The following is a 17163-nucleotide window of genomic DNA, read 5'->3' as shown; positions in this document are numbered from 1 at the left end:
CGGCGCGCGGCCGCCGCTGCTGCTGCGCGTGCTGTAGAGGCGCGGGGCCACGCCCTCGGCGGGCGGCGTGCGCGGGAACTCCTTGAGCGAGCGGCTCAGCGGCTTGGCCTTGCCGTGCGCCTGCGCCTGCGCCGCCGCCTCCAGCTTGTACACGCCGGAGCTGCTGGCCGGCGACGTGGCGCTCTTGGCCAGCGGCTGCAGCGGGTGCTCCGGCCGCTCGGCCTCCATGGCGAAGCTGACGGGCCGGAGGAAGCAGATGTCCAGGCTGGACTCGGAAGAGGCGGGCGAGCAGTTCTCGAAGAGGGCCGGGGCCTGGAAGGGCTCCTCGTCGTAGGGCGCGGGGAGCGCGAAGATCTCGCCGCCGTACTCGAACTCCTCGTAGCCCGCCGGCAGGAAGCCGCGGGCGTCGGGCAGGAGCTCGGCCGGGCCGCGCAGCGAGCGCTCCACGTTGCCCAGCGGCTCGGCGGGCGCGGGCTCGAACTCCATCTCGGGGATGGCCTGCAGCGGCCCGGGCAGCGCCTTCACGTCCTGCTCGGCCGCGCAGAACTGCGCCGGCGCCAGCAGGCTCTCGGGCCTCTCGTGCTTCCTGCCCTCCAGCTCCCAGTCGCCGGGCTTCCCGGGCTGCATGCTCTCCATCAGGCTCTGCTGCGCTTGGTTTTTCTTCACCGGGGGCATCAGATGTCTTTAAAGGAAGAACAAGGCAAAGGAGGTCTGCTTACTGTGTATCAGTGCCCGGCTCCCGCCAAGCTTTCGGGGGTCTGAAACCCCTCCAGGCAGCTCCTCGCCCCTATTCCCTTCCCAGGGGCCCATGTGCGTTGCCTGCCAAGCTCCAGAAGCTACGACAAAAGAGCTCCCAAGAGTTGTCTCTGTAACTGGAGTGGAAGTGGTCGGGCAAGTGGATGCGTCCAAGTATACCTGAGTTTCTGCCAGGCACCACGCCATTGAGCGGAGATGGGTGGCAGACCGCAGCCCGTCAGCAAGCCCTGGGCTCAAGGGAGCCCTGAGCCTCCCACCACCTGGCCTTGTCCCAAGGCATCTCTTTTGCACGCTCGTCTCCCGTTCTGACTCCAAAGGTTATACAAAATAATGGAAACTCAACTTTGATACGGATCATGGATCTTGATGCTTCAAATTATATTCCTGGATCAAGTAATATGGTGCGCCTTGATAACTGTTGAATCGGGATGATCGTCTATTGTACGGGGCTCGCTGTAGTATTCGTGTAAATTTAAATTTTTTGTAATAAAATTTCAAAATTTTGTGACCATGTAGCATGCTTTTTAAAGTCAGACTTCTGCCCACAAAGTGTTAATATGACGTAAAAGCTAGCCCTGTGAATGTACTCAGTTTTGGGGGAACTTTTTTTGTTTCGAAGGATCATGGATGAAAATACATTACATAGTTTTCAAAGTAACATAGTGTACCCCTCAGGTGGGGATTTGTCAGTTTTGCTTTGGCTATCAAATGGACCATTCGCTGCACGCTGACTCAAAAGTGGTTATTCAGCTGGTCTAGTCATTTTAATTCTAGCTCATAAATGCATAAAGAATACAGATGTGAATGTTAACAGTAATCATCTTAGTGACCCTATAATGAAAATTAGGCATCATATTTATAGATATAAAAAAAAAAATAGGCCCGGGGATATAGCTCAGTGGCATAAGCGCCTGCCTGGCAAGTGCAAGGTCCTGAGTTTGATCCCTGGTACTTAAAAAAAAAAAAAAAAAAAAAAAAAAAAAAAAAAAAAAAAAATATTGACCTGGCTTCCAATTCTTGAAAATTGCTACTGGGTTTTATTTTCCCAGCACAGAGTATAAATACAGCCAAGTCACGACTAGCCAGTCTGGGTATGATCTCTGAAGATTGCAATTTTTGCCTTCATTTGTTGCATTTCAAGGATGATAATGTTCTGCCATTGTCTTCAGAGCTGACTCCAGAAGTCTGCGCTTCCTGCCTCTTGTGGCCGCTCTCTAGGCCTGCCCCTTAGCATCAGTGCCTTTCTCTGGGATCCAAGTGTCTTTTCAGTTGCTTGGCTATCACAGATAGCCCTGATGGGGAGAGGGGAAGGGGCAGTTCTGCAGATTATACTCCTAATCCAGGCCCACCTGCTAACCCACAAACTGCCTGGGACTCAAGGATGTTGCCATCAATCTTCCCACAGCAACAGATGCTTACGTGACAGCAGGACCAGAACTGGGAGCAGAAGGGTAGGGCTGCAGCATCTCTTCTGAGTGTATCCCACTGTCGCGGACAGCTTCGGGGCCTGCAGTGGGGGAAGCATCTTGGCCAGCATTTGCACACTGGGAAGCCAGCCCTTTGTACAGCTTTGCCATGGATGACCTAAGAGAACGGAAGAAATCATTCCTGGCTGTACAGAGAGAAACTGGTTCTCTGCATATGCAGATTATGCCAAGAATGAAAGCCCTCTCTCAGATGGAAAGCTTTAGACTCTGCAAACCAGGTGGCCTACACAGCAGGGTATGCACTGGCAGGTGGACAGAAGTAAAGATGCTGATTAACTGGCTGAGAACAACTTGGGGTCGCACAGTAGTAAGGAAAGACATCTATTAGAGGAGCCTTGGCCTCGGAGATAGCATCTTTTCTGGTCTGAAGCCCTACAAATGATTCTGTTACAATGAGCCTGAAGGAAATCCAAACCATTAGGAAGCTCTGCTATGAGTTGCTTCTGTTCGTTCTGAAGCCCAGATGCTCCCTAATCAAATGTCTTCATAGTAGAGAGCTCATCAGACTTCCCATCTGTCACTTGTCTGACTTTTATCCCTACTGATTACTAACATGCAATTTATTTGTTCAACATCCAGCTCTAAAAAAGTAAACACAACAAGGATGTCTGGCTGTTTTGTTCACCACCATACATTCAATGCATAGGATAGTACCTGATACACAGTAGGTGCTCAATAAAAGATTAAAGAAACTATTCTGGCCTTTAAGCGGCCATCTTAAACCTGAGAAAGTTTAGGGCACAGTTTTTTTTTGAGGGTAACAGTAGGAGATAAGAGAGAGCTTTAAAAAAAAGAGAGAGAGAGAGGGCTTTAGAATGAGAGTGCTTTTTTTCTCATTTCCAGCACTGCTGGATGTCTTCCTGTGGTCAGCCTGCCCTCTTCTCTTCCCTCCCGCCCTTCTTCCTTTCTACCTCCCAACTCTGTTTCAGCTGCTGAACACACAGTGCAGTTCCTTGTGACAGACACCCACGCTGACTGCTTTATATCCTGGTTCTCGGAAGCCTTCAGTGCACCCCCCCCAGAGCATACCACCAGAGCCTTACTTCTTGAGTTTCTTCCGTTTCTGAATAAGCAAATCCTCATTGCATTGGAACAACAGGGTGTAGTGTGAGATGAAGACTCGGAGGCGCTGAACACACACCAGCAGCAGGTAATAGTCCGGGTGTTCCTGCTCTGTGAACTTCAGGACATTCTGGACAGAAGGAAAAGCAAGTGGCATTACACAATTAGAGTACAACGTTTTCTGTCTTCTGCACCTTACTGTGGTCTGTCTTAAGTGCAGCGGCCATTTAATCTAAACAACTAACAACAATGCACATGGCCTACCCAATAAGCTGAAAGGTCAAACTTACAGCTCTGTCCATCGCACCCAGGGAAGATAAGTCATTACTGTTCCTGTTTGTATTGGATGTAAACATAAAATAATTTGACTTGAATGAGTCGGACGAATGATGAGTGTGTCAGGCATTAAGCCAGCCTGATGGGGTAGCTGCTGGGTGGGCAATTATGATCCAGTGTGGCCTGGTGGCTGCTCTAGAACATTGCATGGCCTGCTGCTATAGTTGGGACATACGTAGGTCCTTAGTCCCAGAGAGTCATGTGCTAGAAACTTGGTCTACAATGTAATGATACTGAGAGGGAGAAGGACCTTTGAGAGGTAGGAGAGTGTGATGTCACTGGGTGGTGGGCACTCTCATGAAGGGATTAATGCTGGTGTTATAGAGTGGGTTAGCTCCTGTGAAAATGAGTTGTTAAAAAAAAATCAGCCTGCTCGCTCCCCTTTCTCTTGCATCTTTCCTCATACTATGTGGCCTGGTATTCATACACACATTCCCACCACGTGATATTATCCCCCATGAGGCCTCCACTCGAAAACCAGTGTCAGCACTGTGCTTTTCACCTTTCAAAAAGCAGGAGCCAAAATAAACTTTGTTAATAAAATATCTGGCCTCAGATATTTTGTTACAGTAACTTAAAATAGACTATAAAGTATTTATAGTAAACTATGCATGTGACTTGAGAAAGCTAACATTTATTAAATACTTCCTCATTGCCCTGTCCAATTTTTACCACAACCCCATTAAACAGGTACAGTTATTATACATAATTTAACAAATAAAGAAACTGAGGTACAGAGAAGTTAAATGGTCTTTACTGGGTCACACATTTAGTAGACAAAAGAATCAAAACTCAGATGGTAGAACCAAAGCTTGAGCAAATGCTCTTTATGTGTGGCAAAAGCCACATATAATTAAACATCTTCTCAGTATTGACATTGGGCTGCTTTTACCTGACATTAATCACAACTTTTCTAAGATGGTTTCACTTAATTACTTAAAATCAGTCAACAGTTAAACCAGAGCAGGTAGATAGTGTGAAGACAAGGAGCTCGTGAGAGGTTGGTGAGTCTCTCAGATCTACTTTCTTCAAGCTGCTACAAGCCCTACGGGTAATATCAACTCATCAGCTTCTTCATGTTTCTACCATGAAGTAGAAGTGTCGTGAGGTAGAACCTGGGATGCAAGCCAAGTACAAGGAATTAGCATTGTAGCTAAGTAGGCAGGTTAGATAGACATTTACTTGGTGGTGTTTTGTTTTGTGTTGGGATAGAGTCTTGCTATGCAGCTCAGGCTGGCATTGAGTTTACTTTGTAACCCAGGCTGGTCTTGAACTCACAGTGATCCTCCCACCTCAGCCTCCTGAGTGCTGGGGATTACAGGTGGGCATCACCACGCCCAGCTCTAGATAGACATTTAAATACCAGAAGGTGACAGATGACTGTGTGTGACCCAGTTAAAGACCATTTAACTTCTCTGCACTGCAGTTTCTTTATTTGTTAAACTGAAAAGGACTGAATAAGGTGGGTGGAGACTACTGGGAGTGCTGACAGAAACATCCTGGAGCACCAGGAGTGGAAGGCAGCTATCACGAGGCAAAATTTTTATTTCTGTTTTATACAGGGTTTCACTAAGCAGCTGGGAGTCACAATGATCCTCCTGTATCAGCCTCCCCAGCACTGGGATTACAGGTGTGTGCCACCACGCCCAGTCTGGGCAGCCAACTCTGCTCACCTGGGGTAGGGCCAGCAAGGCCTGTGGTACCAGGGATCAAACCCTGGTCCTTGTGCTTGCCTAGGCAGGTGCTTAGACTGTTCAGCTATTTCTGCAGCCCATCTTTACTGTATTTTTATTTTTATTTTATTTTATTTTAATTAATTTATTTATTTATTTTTACTGTATTTTTAAATTAAAAGCAAAGCATAATAGTTTAGTATAAAAATCAGTTTGGTGGCTTGCCCAGCCATGCCTACCTGCAGATGGATCAGATATTCTGGGATGCGTTGGACTATGTGAAAAAACAACGTGTAGATATCAGATTTAATCTCCTCATCACCCTGAATGAAAGAAGTGTGGAGTTAGTCCGTGGTCCTCCCACGCTGGCCACAGAATCCCAGAGCCAGTCCCACCAGTGTAGGAAAAGTTTACTCCCAAAGCATTTGCTCTCCAGAGAGTGGCATGAAGCACTGATCTGTCTTTGGAGAGGTTACATGGTCAGAGATACGCCTGAGAAAAATATTCTTCTCCAGCAGGGAATGTATCACATACTTCCTTTGAGTCCACCCAAATTTCCAAAACAGCCTTTCCTTCCCCACTCTTATCTTAGCACAGTGCTAGACAGAATTGAGCACTCAATAAAATATATTTGAGCTGAGTAAATTTGTGAAGATTGTCTAGGAAGTAATTATTACATTGGTTCACTAACAGGCTCAAAGGTGCATTGGAGTCTCATGAGAGTGAGGAAGGGACCATGATTTGAAACTCCTTTGACCTGGAGGCCGAGAGCACACTGGACTTTTCTCTCTGTGTCTTCCCTTTCTCTTCCTTCCCCTTTCCCAGACATTTTCAGAATGCCAACCTGTGGTAAACACTGTACTGGATTGGGAGTAGGGGTAGGTTGGAATAGAAATTTAGTCAAACTTGTCTCCTGTGTTACTTGATTAGCGCTCAGATTTGTAACTTCTGCCTCTGTTTTCTCAAATAACTAGCTGGGAGCGTGGCTTGGCTGAGTGTTACAGCTTATCATGCATAAGCCCCTGAGTTCAATCCCCACTGCCACCAAAACACTCCCCCAAACAAAAAATTTAGAATTGTTATGTGTGTATTATTGGCTTATTAAACACATAATATATCACTGCAGTGGCAAAGAATTGCTTAAAACAGTGTGAGCAGAGCCACTCTACAACCCTATAAATTGGCCAAGGATGAAATTAATATTGAGATTCATATTTTCTGAGCCTAAAAATAATGCCACATATGGTGCAAAGAAACTGCAGCCGACGAGCTCTGCTTAGAACACAGATTTGCTTTGCCTATAGTTCCAATGGAGTGGAACGAAGTCAAGCCAGGAAAGGACAAAAGCAACAACACTGATACTTCGGTGGGCTTCTTAACCCCCCAAAAGGACACCAGTGGCTCTACTCGGGCCATTCCTGTGGCAGGAAGTCAAGCTCAGAGTGCGTGTGCGGTATCCGCCAGATGCCTGAGCAGCTCATGTAGGTGACCCATGTGAGCAGAGCAGCACAGACAGGCGGAGCTTACCTCCTTGAGAACAACCACATGAACCAATGAGATGCATTCTGGCAGGTCCCTCAGGTAGGCGACATAATAATCCAAGAAATTATTCTTTAAAACAAGGACAAAAATACATGGTAAGAACCTGGAAACGGAAGTGACAATACTTTTTACAGCGTCCTGTGGATCAGAAAGGAGTATTGGCAGGTGGTCTCGGTGTTTTTTTAAAAAAATATATCCTTTAATACACGTTGGCAGTTTTTATTCATCTTTTATGATCTTTTTATTTTTAAGATAAATATCACTACAACTTGGGAAGCAACACTCAAGAGTCCTGCCTTAATGACAGCAATGTAGTAAATCATGGGAAGAGTGAGGGTCATGAAAAGGGAAAAGGTATTTTTACATTGTTAATTTTTTTTTTTATTTTATTTTAGGGAAAAGTCTACAGGGTGTTCAGGGTCTCACTTCTAGATCAGACTTGTAGTGATCCACCTGTTTACAGCCTCCCAAGAGCTGGGATTACAGGTGCACACCACCACGCCCAGTCTCAATCGGCATCTCAGCGGGCCCCGGGGGCGGGGCTGCCACAGCAGGCCTGGTGATCGAACCCCTGACCTCTGCGCCTGCTTAAATAGTTAAATTATAAAATTGCATGTGTTGTTTTTGTAATTCCCTTTCATTTTAATCCTCTACACCTAAATCAGAAGCTTGGCCCACTTGCCTTTAACTACACGCTGACCTGTGGTTCTCAATGGTTTCAAGTAATCATGTATCTCAACTAATTGTGTATTTACCTCTGCAATTTCCCTTCAAGAAAGTAACTCAGAGCTTCCAAAGTTTTATTCCTGTGCTAATAATGCTTAGCTCCTGAAAGCATACTGAATACAAATGAACAACCGTATTATCAGAGGCCTGGATCACATCTACTCTCTTCTACACAACTAAACTTTGCATTGTTACCCACATTTTAAATACAAATTTTGTCTAATATGGTACTGAGGATCAAACCCAGTGCCTCATGCATGGTAGGCAAGCGCTCTACCACCAAACTACACCTCCACCCCTATTAATCCTGTTTGAGAATCACTGATATACAGAGATTGATTGCAGAGAAAATTGCCTTGCAGACCAAATTTGATGGTCCCACAAAATATTTTTAAAATAAGGGAATTAGATTCAAAATTCTGTACTTGCTGCTTTCTCTCTCTCTCTCTCTCTCTCTCTCTCTCTCTCTCTCTCTCTCTCTCTCTCTCTGTCTGTCTTAATTTTAGTACAGGGTATGCAGGGTCTTACTACATAGATCAGATTCATAGTGATTCTCCTGCTTTCAGCCTCCCAAGTGCTGGGACTGCAGGTGTGTGCCACCACACCCAGTCTCAACTGCTGACTCAGGGCACCCCTGGGGCAGGGCTGCCATGGTGCTTTCTCTTAAAACATCAGCTCCGGCAACTCCAGTCCTTTTTTTCCTAAATAACAGTTGATAAAGCTGAGTGGCTATTCCCTATAGAAAACCACATCTGTTCCACTTCAGCACAATGCCTACCAGTCCGTACTGTACCACACTTGGCTCACCTCACTGATTTGTGTCACTAGCTGGCCCCATAGACATTTGAATTTGCAACTTCTGGCCTCAATCATATTTTCTTTGTAGACTATGATAGAGATGTTGAAACGTAGCACCCTTTCTCCAAGACAGTGAAAGCAAAAGACAAATAGCTACCTATCAATTTTTTTTTAAATTTAAGGAATGAAAATTACATATGAGTGGCTGGGGAAATGGCTTAGTAGAATAAGCACTTGTCTGGCCAGCGCAAGGGCCTGAGTTCAATTCCCGGTTCCGAAAAAAAGAAAAGAAAAGAAAAAAATATATATATATGAAAAATATGCTCAATGGAGGCAGTTATAGTGCAGTATAAAGTTGTGACCCCAAAGTTGGAAGATTTAATAGGGTCCTTTCCACAAATACCTAACTACCTAGAAGGCTGGGTGATCTCAGCCAAGTCTTTAAATGTCTTGCATTTGCTAACTGTAGAACAAGGAGGTTAGCCTAGATATCAGTGGCTCTAGCTCTGAAATTCACTGATTCTAGATTCTTCATTAAGAGAGACAGATAAGTGACACACAGATGCATAAAATTAAAGTTTATAGGAGAAAAAGACACCTTACTTCATCGTTTGTTAACTTAAGAAATAAGTCTCCAAGGACTCCTTGGCGTGGCCACTTCAGGACTCTCTCCTGCAGTGCGTGAAGCAAATCCAGGTGCTGCTGGACAAGGTACCGTAAAGAGCCAGGGAAGAGGCTTAAAACAGAACAGAGAAAGAATCACACAAAGCAGGAAGCCCTCACAAGAATAAGCACAGCAGGTTCCACTTTCTTTCATTTTTTTTTATTTTATTGAGAAACAAATATCAATGAGACACTTTCCAAGCCGATTAATAGGAGGTTCCACTTTCGCAGTCATTCATAAATAATTATGACTCCCAGGTCTGCACTTAGGATCCTTTTTCCCTTTTTATTTTCCCAACTTTCTTTCCCCTTCTTTGCAATACTGGGGAGCAAATACATGCTGGACAAGTGGTCTAGCACTGAGCTATACCCTCATCCCTTTTTCTACTTCTTATATTTTGGGCCAGGGTTTCACCAAGGTGCCCAGACTGATCTCCAACCTGTGATCTTCCTACCTCCACCTCCAAGTATGCCTAACTTGCATTCAGGAATTGTCACTGTAGACCTCACAAAAAATATCCTCAGATTATTAAAAGACTGCTTTCCTGATAACCTATACCAATGTGCATTAACCAAATAGAGTCTATCACTTGAATGACCACTTTAAAGCTAACCTCTTACACTATCACTTAATGTTACATTCAGTAAAATTCTAAAGGAAATATTTTTTTATTTTTATTTATTTATATTTTTCCCCATCAAATTCAGGAAATATTTTTTTAAATATTTTGAGCAATTTGATGTGCATGTATTCTAATTTGTGTGGTAGATGATAGCATTTACAGTGGTAGTTGGTTATTCTTAGTCCTTGAGTAGGACATTGCTATTTAAGTAGGAAAGAGCCAGGGAGATAGCTCAGTGGCATAAGCGCCTGCCTGGCAAGTGCAAGGTCCTGAGTTTGATCCCAATACAAAAAAAAAAAAAAAAAAAAAAAGGGCAAGTAGGAAAAACTGTTCATAGTTGACCATTGTAGCTGAAGGATTTGGGGACAAAAAAACAGGGCTCCCTTTCCTTTGCTTGCAGTTTCAAAGAGGCATCCTGCGTAAGGACAGTCTCGCCTTGAGAGCCTGCAGATCAGGGCTGGCCTGCTGCTCCCTGGAGTTTCACAGAACTCCTTTCAGACCTTCTCTTTGGGTAATATTGGTGGTGTGACCTGAATGATGGCAGGGACCTCTCTGGTGAGACCTAATGGTGTAATGAGTTGTCTGTGTGGATTAAATAATGTGTCTTAAATCATCTGCCCTCTTTCTTTTCTTTCTAGAAAGCTTCCTTCTGTTACACCAATTTACTTACAGAGTTAGAGATCTGGTATCTATGTCTTCCTGGACTGTCACTGGGGTAATGAGAAATGAGATTTCAGAGTCCACATCATCTGGGGGAATTACCCACTCGGGCCCCCCTTCCTGTCCCTTTCTCGGACAGGAGCTTTCTTTCTCTCAATAAATATATTCTGCTCATAAAAAAAAACAAAAACAAAAACAGTTCACATCAATTATAGGAACACAAAAGCTACCTAGAGAGCAGCAACCTATAGAAGTTCTAAGGATAGTATTTGAAATCAGGAAGGAATATAGTGGTGAGCCAGGAGATAGACAGCAAAGGGAGAAAGAATCAAAAGCTAGAGATATGTTTAATCTGTTTCACTACTTTGTCAGTCCTGACTCCAGAAACAACTTTTCCATGAAGGCAAAAATACTATATACTAAGCTTTTTTCTATTCCTTACCAGGAGTAAAATTATGACAGTATGAGTAGTATGTTGTTTGTTTGTTTGTTTTTTTAACAGAGCCTTCAAAGTTATTTCAATCCCCAACAAAATAGTATTTAAATAGTGATGGAAAGAAACTAAAAGCTCTCAAGGAAAATTCAGTTATAGCTTCATATTAGTAGAGTCATTCTTGCTAGTTCAATATTAGATCAAAATAACTCTTAGACTTCTAACAGGCTTCATCCATCTCAGATGGGCATGGGTGATTAAACATGTGCCTTCTAGGGGGTTGGGGAGATGTAGAATAAGCACTTCCCTGGTAAGTACAAGGGTCTGAGTTCAATCCCCGGTTCTGCAAGAAAAAACAACAACAAAAAAAAAAAAAAAAAAATGTGCCCTCTAGTGGTGATCTGTGTGGCTCTGAGCTTGTCGTGTCCTTGGCGGCTGTGTCACTGGAGTTGGGTTTATCAGGCTAAGCAGCAAGGCTCCCCACAAGTATATAGATGGGACTGCTTGATCTCAGGGTTATGGCTCTGTGTAAGTGAGTCAGATCCAAAACAAGCCCAGAGCTCCAATGCTTGTGATCTTCCAACAGTGAACCATAGCCCACCAGTTCTGTCCACGTTTGCAACTGGCCACATGTGCCCTGCAACTTCCAGCCCAGCCAGCCTGGGACAGAGCTGACTTGAAATAGGCTGAGAAGGCTCTTGAGAATTTCGCTATTTTTCCCCCAGTGAAAACCTAAAGTTTTATAAATTTGAAAACACGTGGCAATATCTGGTTTAAGTGTCAAGTTGTAGCTGTCACAGGTATTATTTGTTGACAACCTTCCAACCTCCTACAGAGAGTGTAGAAGTCTTGTAGTTTGGGATGGGAAAGGTAATGCACATGAATAAATGTGTTTTCATCTTTGGGTAAAGAAAAGTATCAAAAGGTCTACTTAAAGCACATGGATGGGGGGCCGGGGAGATGACTCAGTGGAATAAGCACTTCCCTGGCAAGTGCAAGGGTCTGAGTTCAATCCCCGGTTCTGAAAAAAAAAAAAAAAAAAAGGAGATTTCATATTTCTTTAGAAAAAAGAATAAATTTGATGAATGAAGGATGATGAAAATATAACTCCAGGTAAGAAAGTGGTAACACTGCTATGCTCGGACCAAGAGTTTCTTTGCTGTCTGAGAAACTACATATTGCTGGAAGTCAAGATGCCTAGCTATTACATTACAGCTATACATAATATAATAGACAGCTATTGTATTACAGTACAATAGAAGGGAATGCAATGCAGTGAAATAGGATAGGATAGGATAGGATAGGATAGGATAGGATAGGATAGGATAGGATAGAAACTATTATAGATAGCTAAGTTATGTGGAAAGATTATAGGCAGTCAGACAGGGCTAGGCCCTCGAGGGAGTCAGTGCAGAAGGAACATTATGGCTGTGCTGGAGGCAGGTCTGTTGAAGTCTAGGCATCAAGATAAAGACAGAATGACCGGGCCCACACAAGCAATAAGTAATAAGTAAAAGTTTATACTATCATTGTTATCATCTGATCCAATAAAGTCTAGTAACATCAGTCATCCTGGTGGGTGACAAAGACCCCTTGATCCATCTCTTCCATGCACACTGGATCAGTATTACCCAAGTGACTTGCGATCTTATCGGTTGATCATAGTTTTGACCCATGTTGTATCCGCTCATTATTTTGCTCTGTAAAACTTCCTATGCAAAGTGGGGTCTGTGGCAACCCACTTTTGGGTTCCCTCCTGTCTCTCAATAAACTTTTTCTTTCTCTTAATCTCTGCAGTTCATTGGAATCCATTCTTCAGTTTTGGGAAATGTGAACTCAGTGAACTGGACATCTAGCTGTTTGGAAGCTACCTTTATCCCCTATATCACTTGGAGGCCCCAGCGAGATCATGGGAAGAAGGTAAGCGTTTACTTTTGTTTCATGAATTCTGGGGTGTGACTTGTTTAATCAGAAATTGTCATCTTTGTCAATTCTTATGCCTTGAATTTTTATTCCTTGTCATTTGATGCAGTTTTTTTGTTAAAATGCTAAGTTTAAGTTGAGAACATGGGACAATCATGATGTTCCTTTCATGGGACAGTTTACTTTTGTACACACGGTCTGTACTCTTGGTTTGTATGTGCTGCATTTGCACTTACTAGTTGCTGAATTTATTGGTTCTCCTTGTTTGACATGTTTTTAATTAAATTTACCAGTACATTTTAGATACACACAATAATCATATCCATGATAGGGAATTTGTACCTGTACAAAGATACATTTTGATGTGTCTGTTTTCCCCAATCCTCTCTTTCCCTCCCTTCATCCCATTTTCCAGGGATCATTTCTATAGTGTTTGACTTGTTTTGACTTGTATTGTTTGTTGTTTTATCTTAGACAACAGTGCTAGGAAAAAGCAATGTTAAAGCATCATCTAGTAGATTTCTATCCTAACCAAAATATGAATTTATGGAATGCCATAAAATGGGTATTTTTATGAAATCTAGTTTATACTTGGAAACTAAACACACCTATTCATAAATCATGGGACTCCAACTGCCAGTTAAAAGACAATAGGCCATCCATATCCAACCAACCCCAGGCCCTGTGAGTGTGGGGGGTAGCTTCTGCTCTGCCACAAGAGAGAGGCCTTTCCCCACATTTTCCCAACCTCCTCTGCCCATCCAGAGCCAGCACAGCCCATCCTGTAAGTGAGAACTTCCACCGCGCTCTTGGTAGTCCTGCAGACCCAACAAAGCACAGCCCCAGTGAATGTGTGGGAGAGCTTCTGCTCTTTCTTGCCCCTGCTCCTCATACCCCTCCAGACCCAGCCCAGACCTGGCATACAGGCTTGGGGTAAAACCCTGCAGCTAAAGTCCCTGCGGTGAGACTAGGGTCAAAACCACACAGCTAATCCAGGAACAGAACATCTTACCAGAAGGGAATAGCAGGCCCACCTCCAAGGGCAACAACAAGGAGCTGAGCACAGCAGTCAGACCCAAGCCAGGTACAATTGTATGAACTAGAACTTGGTATATCAGTACCCAAATTTCATTAAGTGATAAGGATCTAATTGCACCAAAGCTCTACACCAAAGGTCAGAGGTCAGTGCTATATGAAATGATAAAGACAAGGAACAAAATGCAATCTCAGGCCTTGAGCCTACCCATAACAAGTGCAGAGGATACTAGTTCAGCTGAAATAAATGAATCAATAGCATCGGAAGTAAATAAACAACAGCAGAAAGATATAGAGGAACTCAGAACAGAATTAATTTCTGGACCAAAAAAAAAAAAAAAAGAAAACTCTGAATTCATAGCATCTGAACTTAAGAATCAAATGCAGAAACATATGGAGGAAACACAATGCCCACCCAGACCAAAAGCAGTGGACACTAGCTTAGCTGAAATATATGAATTAGTAGTGTCGAAAGTAAATAAGCAACTGCAGAAAGGTTTAAAGGAACTCAAAGCAGAATTATTGTCTGAAATAAAAAAAGAAATCTCTGAATTCATAGCACCTGAACTAAAGAATAAAATACAGAAACATATGAAGGAAACCCAACCTATAAAAAACTCTGCAGTAAAAGAATTAATAACTGCTTCTAAAGAAGACATTGATAAAAAAAATACAGGAGATTTAAAAAATGATGGATTCCTTGAATGAGCAATAGAGGAAAGAAATAGATCGCATGAAGCAGAGTCAAAGAGATGTAAAGAAACTTAAAATCTCAATCACAAGCTTGCAAAATCATTTGAGTGAAAGTGAAGATAGAGTTTCAGATCTTGAAGACACCGGTGCAGCTAGTGAAAAGGTAAGAAAAGATCTTTTAAAAAGAACTAGGATGCAGGAAAAAATAATTCATCACCTGCAAGATGATGCAAAGATGAACAATGTGTAACTAATAGGCATCAATGAGAAAGAAGGAGTCAATACAAATGATATAAAAAGAATATGGGGGTGGTTTGGGCAAGATGAGCTCGATCGGAACCGGGTATGATCTATCAGCCTCTACATTCTCTCCTGATGGAAGAGTTTTTCAAGTTGAATATGCTATGAAGGCTGTGAAAAATAGTAGTACAGCTATTGGGATCAGATGCAAAGACGGTGTTGTCTTTGGGGTAGAAAAATTAGTTCTTTCTAAACTTTACGAAGAAAGTTCCAACAAACGACTTTTTAACGTTGATCAGCATGTTGGGATGGCAGTAGCAGGTTTGCTGGCAGATGCTAGGTCTTTAGCAGACATAGCAAGAGAAGAAGCTTCCAACTTTAGATCTAACTATGGCTATAACATTCCACTGAAACATCTTGCAGACCGAGTGGCCATGTATGTACATGCTTACACACTCTACAGTGCCGTCAGACCCTTCGGCTGCAGTTTCATGCTTGGGTCTTACAGTGTGAATGATGGTGCACAACTCTACATGATCGACCCTTCAGGTGTTTCATACGGTTATTGGGGCTGTGCTATTGGTAAAGCCCGGCAAGCTGCAAAGACAGAAATCTCTATTCTCTAAGCTTCAGATGAAAGAAATGACCTGCCGTGATGTTGTTAAAGAAGTTGCGAAAATAATTTACATGGTACATGATGAAGTTAAGGATAAAGCTTTTGAACTCGAGCTCAGCTGGGTTGGTGAATTAACTAAAGGAAGACATGAAATTGTTCCAAAAGATGTAAGGGAAGAAGCAGAGAAATACGCTAAGGAATCACTGAAGGAAGAAGATGAATCAGATGATAAGAATATGTAACAATTATCTGAGCATCTATCTAGTCGGCTTTACATTTCTATGACAGTCCCTTGTAACTAGCCCCTGGATTATACATATCCACCACTGAATTTTCATTAAAATGTTGTCTTGTAAAAAAAAAAAAAGAATATGGGCAGAAGTAATAGCAGAAAACTTCCCAAATATGAGGAAACAATCTGATATTCAGGTAACCAAAGCATACAGAACTCCAAATAACTTTAACCCAATTAAAAACACACTGAAACATATTACAGTCAAGATCCCAGAAATCCAACACAAGAATATCATACTGAAAGCCGTTAGAGAAAAGAAGCAGATCACATTCAAAGGAAAATCCATCAGAATTATGGCCAACTACTCTTTACAAACCATGAAGGCATGAAGAGCATGGAGCAAAGTATTCAAGCCCTCTATGAAAACAAATTCCAGCCCAGACTACTATGCCCTGCAAAACGCTCTTTCAAGTTTGATGGAGAAGTGAAATACTTTCATGACAAACAACAACTAAAGAATTTCATGATGGCAAAGCCAACCCTACACAGCCTACTGAAAGATGTTCTAGAGAGGGACCAAAATGATCAGAACTCCACCAACAAGGGGCTGGGGAAATGGCTCAGTGGAATAAGCGCTTCCCTGGCAAGCGCAAGGGCCTGAGTTCAATCCCCGGTTCTGCAAAAAAATAAAATAAAATAAAATCTCCACCAACAAGAACAGAAGGAACCTAGTAAATAGGACAAACAAATAAACACAGGAGGAAAAAAAAGTTAAAAAACAGCATTTAAATAACATGTCAATCGTAAGTCAATACATCTCAATTATAACCATCAATGTAAATGGACTCAATTCACCAATTGAGAGAAATATTGGCACAGTGAATTAGGAAACAAAACCCAGAAATATGTTGTATACAAAAAACATACTTAACTCATAAAGAAACTCATAGGCTACTAGAGTAAAACCCAGCCTATTGCTGAACATTGGCACAGGTCTCTTTGTCCTTCTCCAACCCTGATTTTCCTTCCAGGCATTGTACCTCAATAGAAACAGATGTTAGAAGATATATTGCTTTAGCTGTAACTGAGGTAATGCAATATATTCAGATTGTTTACTAAATGATGGTGTTGAGACTGATGCTTTACAAATGTAATATGTTGTTATTCATGTGGAAGACTTAAAATATTTCACTAGTTAAAACAGGTTCCCAGGCTGGTGAGATGGCTCAGTGGTCTAAAGCACCTACTTAGAACAAGCTAAGCCAAGCAAAGCACAGGGACCGCAATTCAATCCTCCAGCACCACATGCCAGCCAGCCCCGCCCCCTGGTGGGCTGAGCTGGCCACACACAAAAATAAATAAATAAATAAATAATTTTTTAAAAAACACACAGGTTCCCAAGGACAGATAACAACCTGTCAACGTAAAAATGTTCTAAAGAAACTGGCTAACGCAGTGCCCAATAGCTTTGGGCCTATAGATAGAGCCAGACATTGTATTTGTGATGTAAAACTCAGAGCCACAGCGTTGAAAGGAAAAATCCCTTGGCAGTGCCCCTTGCTTACCATGGGGGCCATATCCAAAACACTGAATGGGACATTAGTTTAATATGACTAAATGCTTTGTATTTCATGATAAGTATGTAAGCCTGGTTGATTTTTA

General features: G+C 42.7%; 1 protein-coding gene and 1 pseudogene across 1 annotated transcript in view; one reads left to right on the top strand and one right to left on the bottom strand.

Annotated features, from left to right (window-relative positions):
* Arhgef33 (Rho guanine nucleotide exchange factor 33) overlaps nt 1-17163 on the bottom strand; it is a 92090-nt gene that overhangs the window by 11474 nt on the left and 63453 nt on the right. The window contains exons 10-15 of the mRNA XM_012513920.2: nt 8984-9116; nt 6842-6925; nt 5554-5637; nt 3287-3435; nt 2176-2340; nt 2-682 (exon numbers count right to left, since the gene is read on the bottom strand). Coding sequence (XP_012369374.2) covers nt 2-682; nt 2176-2340; nt 3287-3435; nt 5554-5637; nt 6842-6925; nt 8984-9116 — 1296 coding nt within the window. The remainder of the gene's footprint in view (nt 1; nt 683-2175; nt 2341-3286; nt 3436-5553; nt 5638-6841; nt 6926-8983; nt 9117-17163) is intronic.
* LOC101564395 lies at nt 14734-15508 on the top strand (annotated as a pseudogene).

The sequence above is a fragment of the Octodon degus genome, unplaced genomic scaffold (assembly GCF_000260255.1).
Source record: "Octodon degus isolate 3935 unplaced genomic scaffold, OctDeg1.0 scaffold00020, whole genome shotgun sequence".
Classification (NCBI taxonomy): domain Eukaryota; kingdom Metazoa; phylum Chordata; class Mammalia; order Rodentia; family Octodontidae; genus Octodon; species Octodon degus.
The sequence above is the reverse complement of the archived record's forward strand: the minus strand, read 5'-3'. Positions and strand labels throughout refer to the sequence as shown.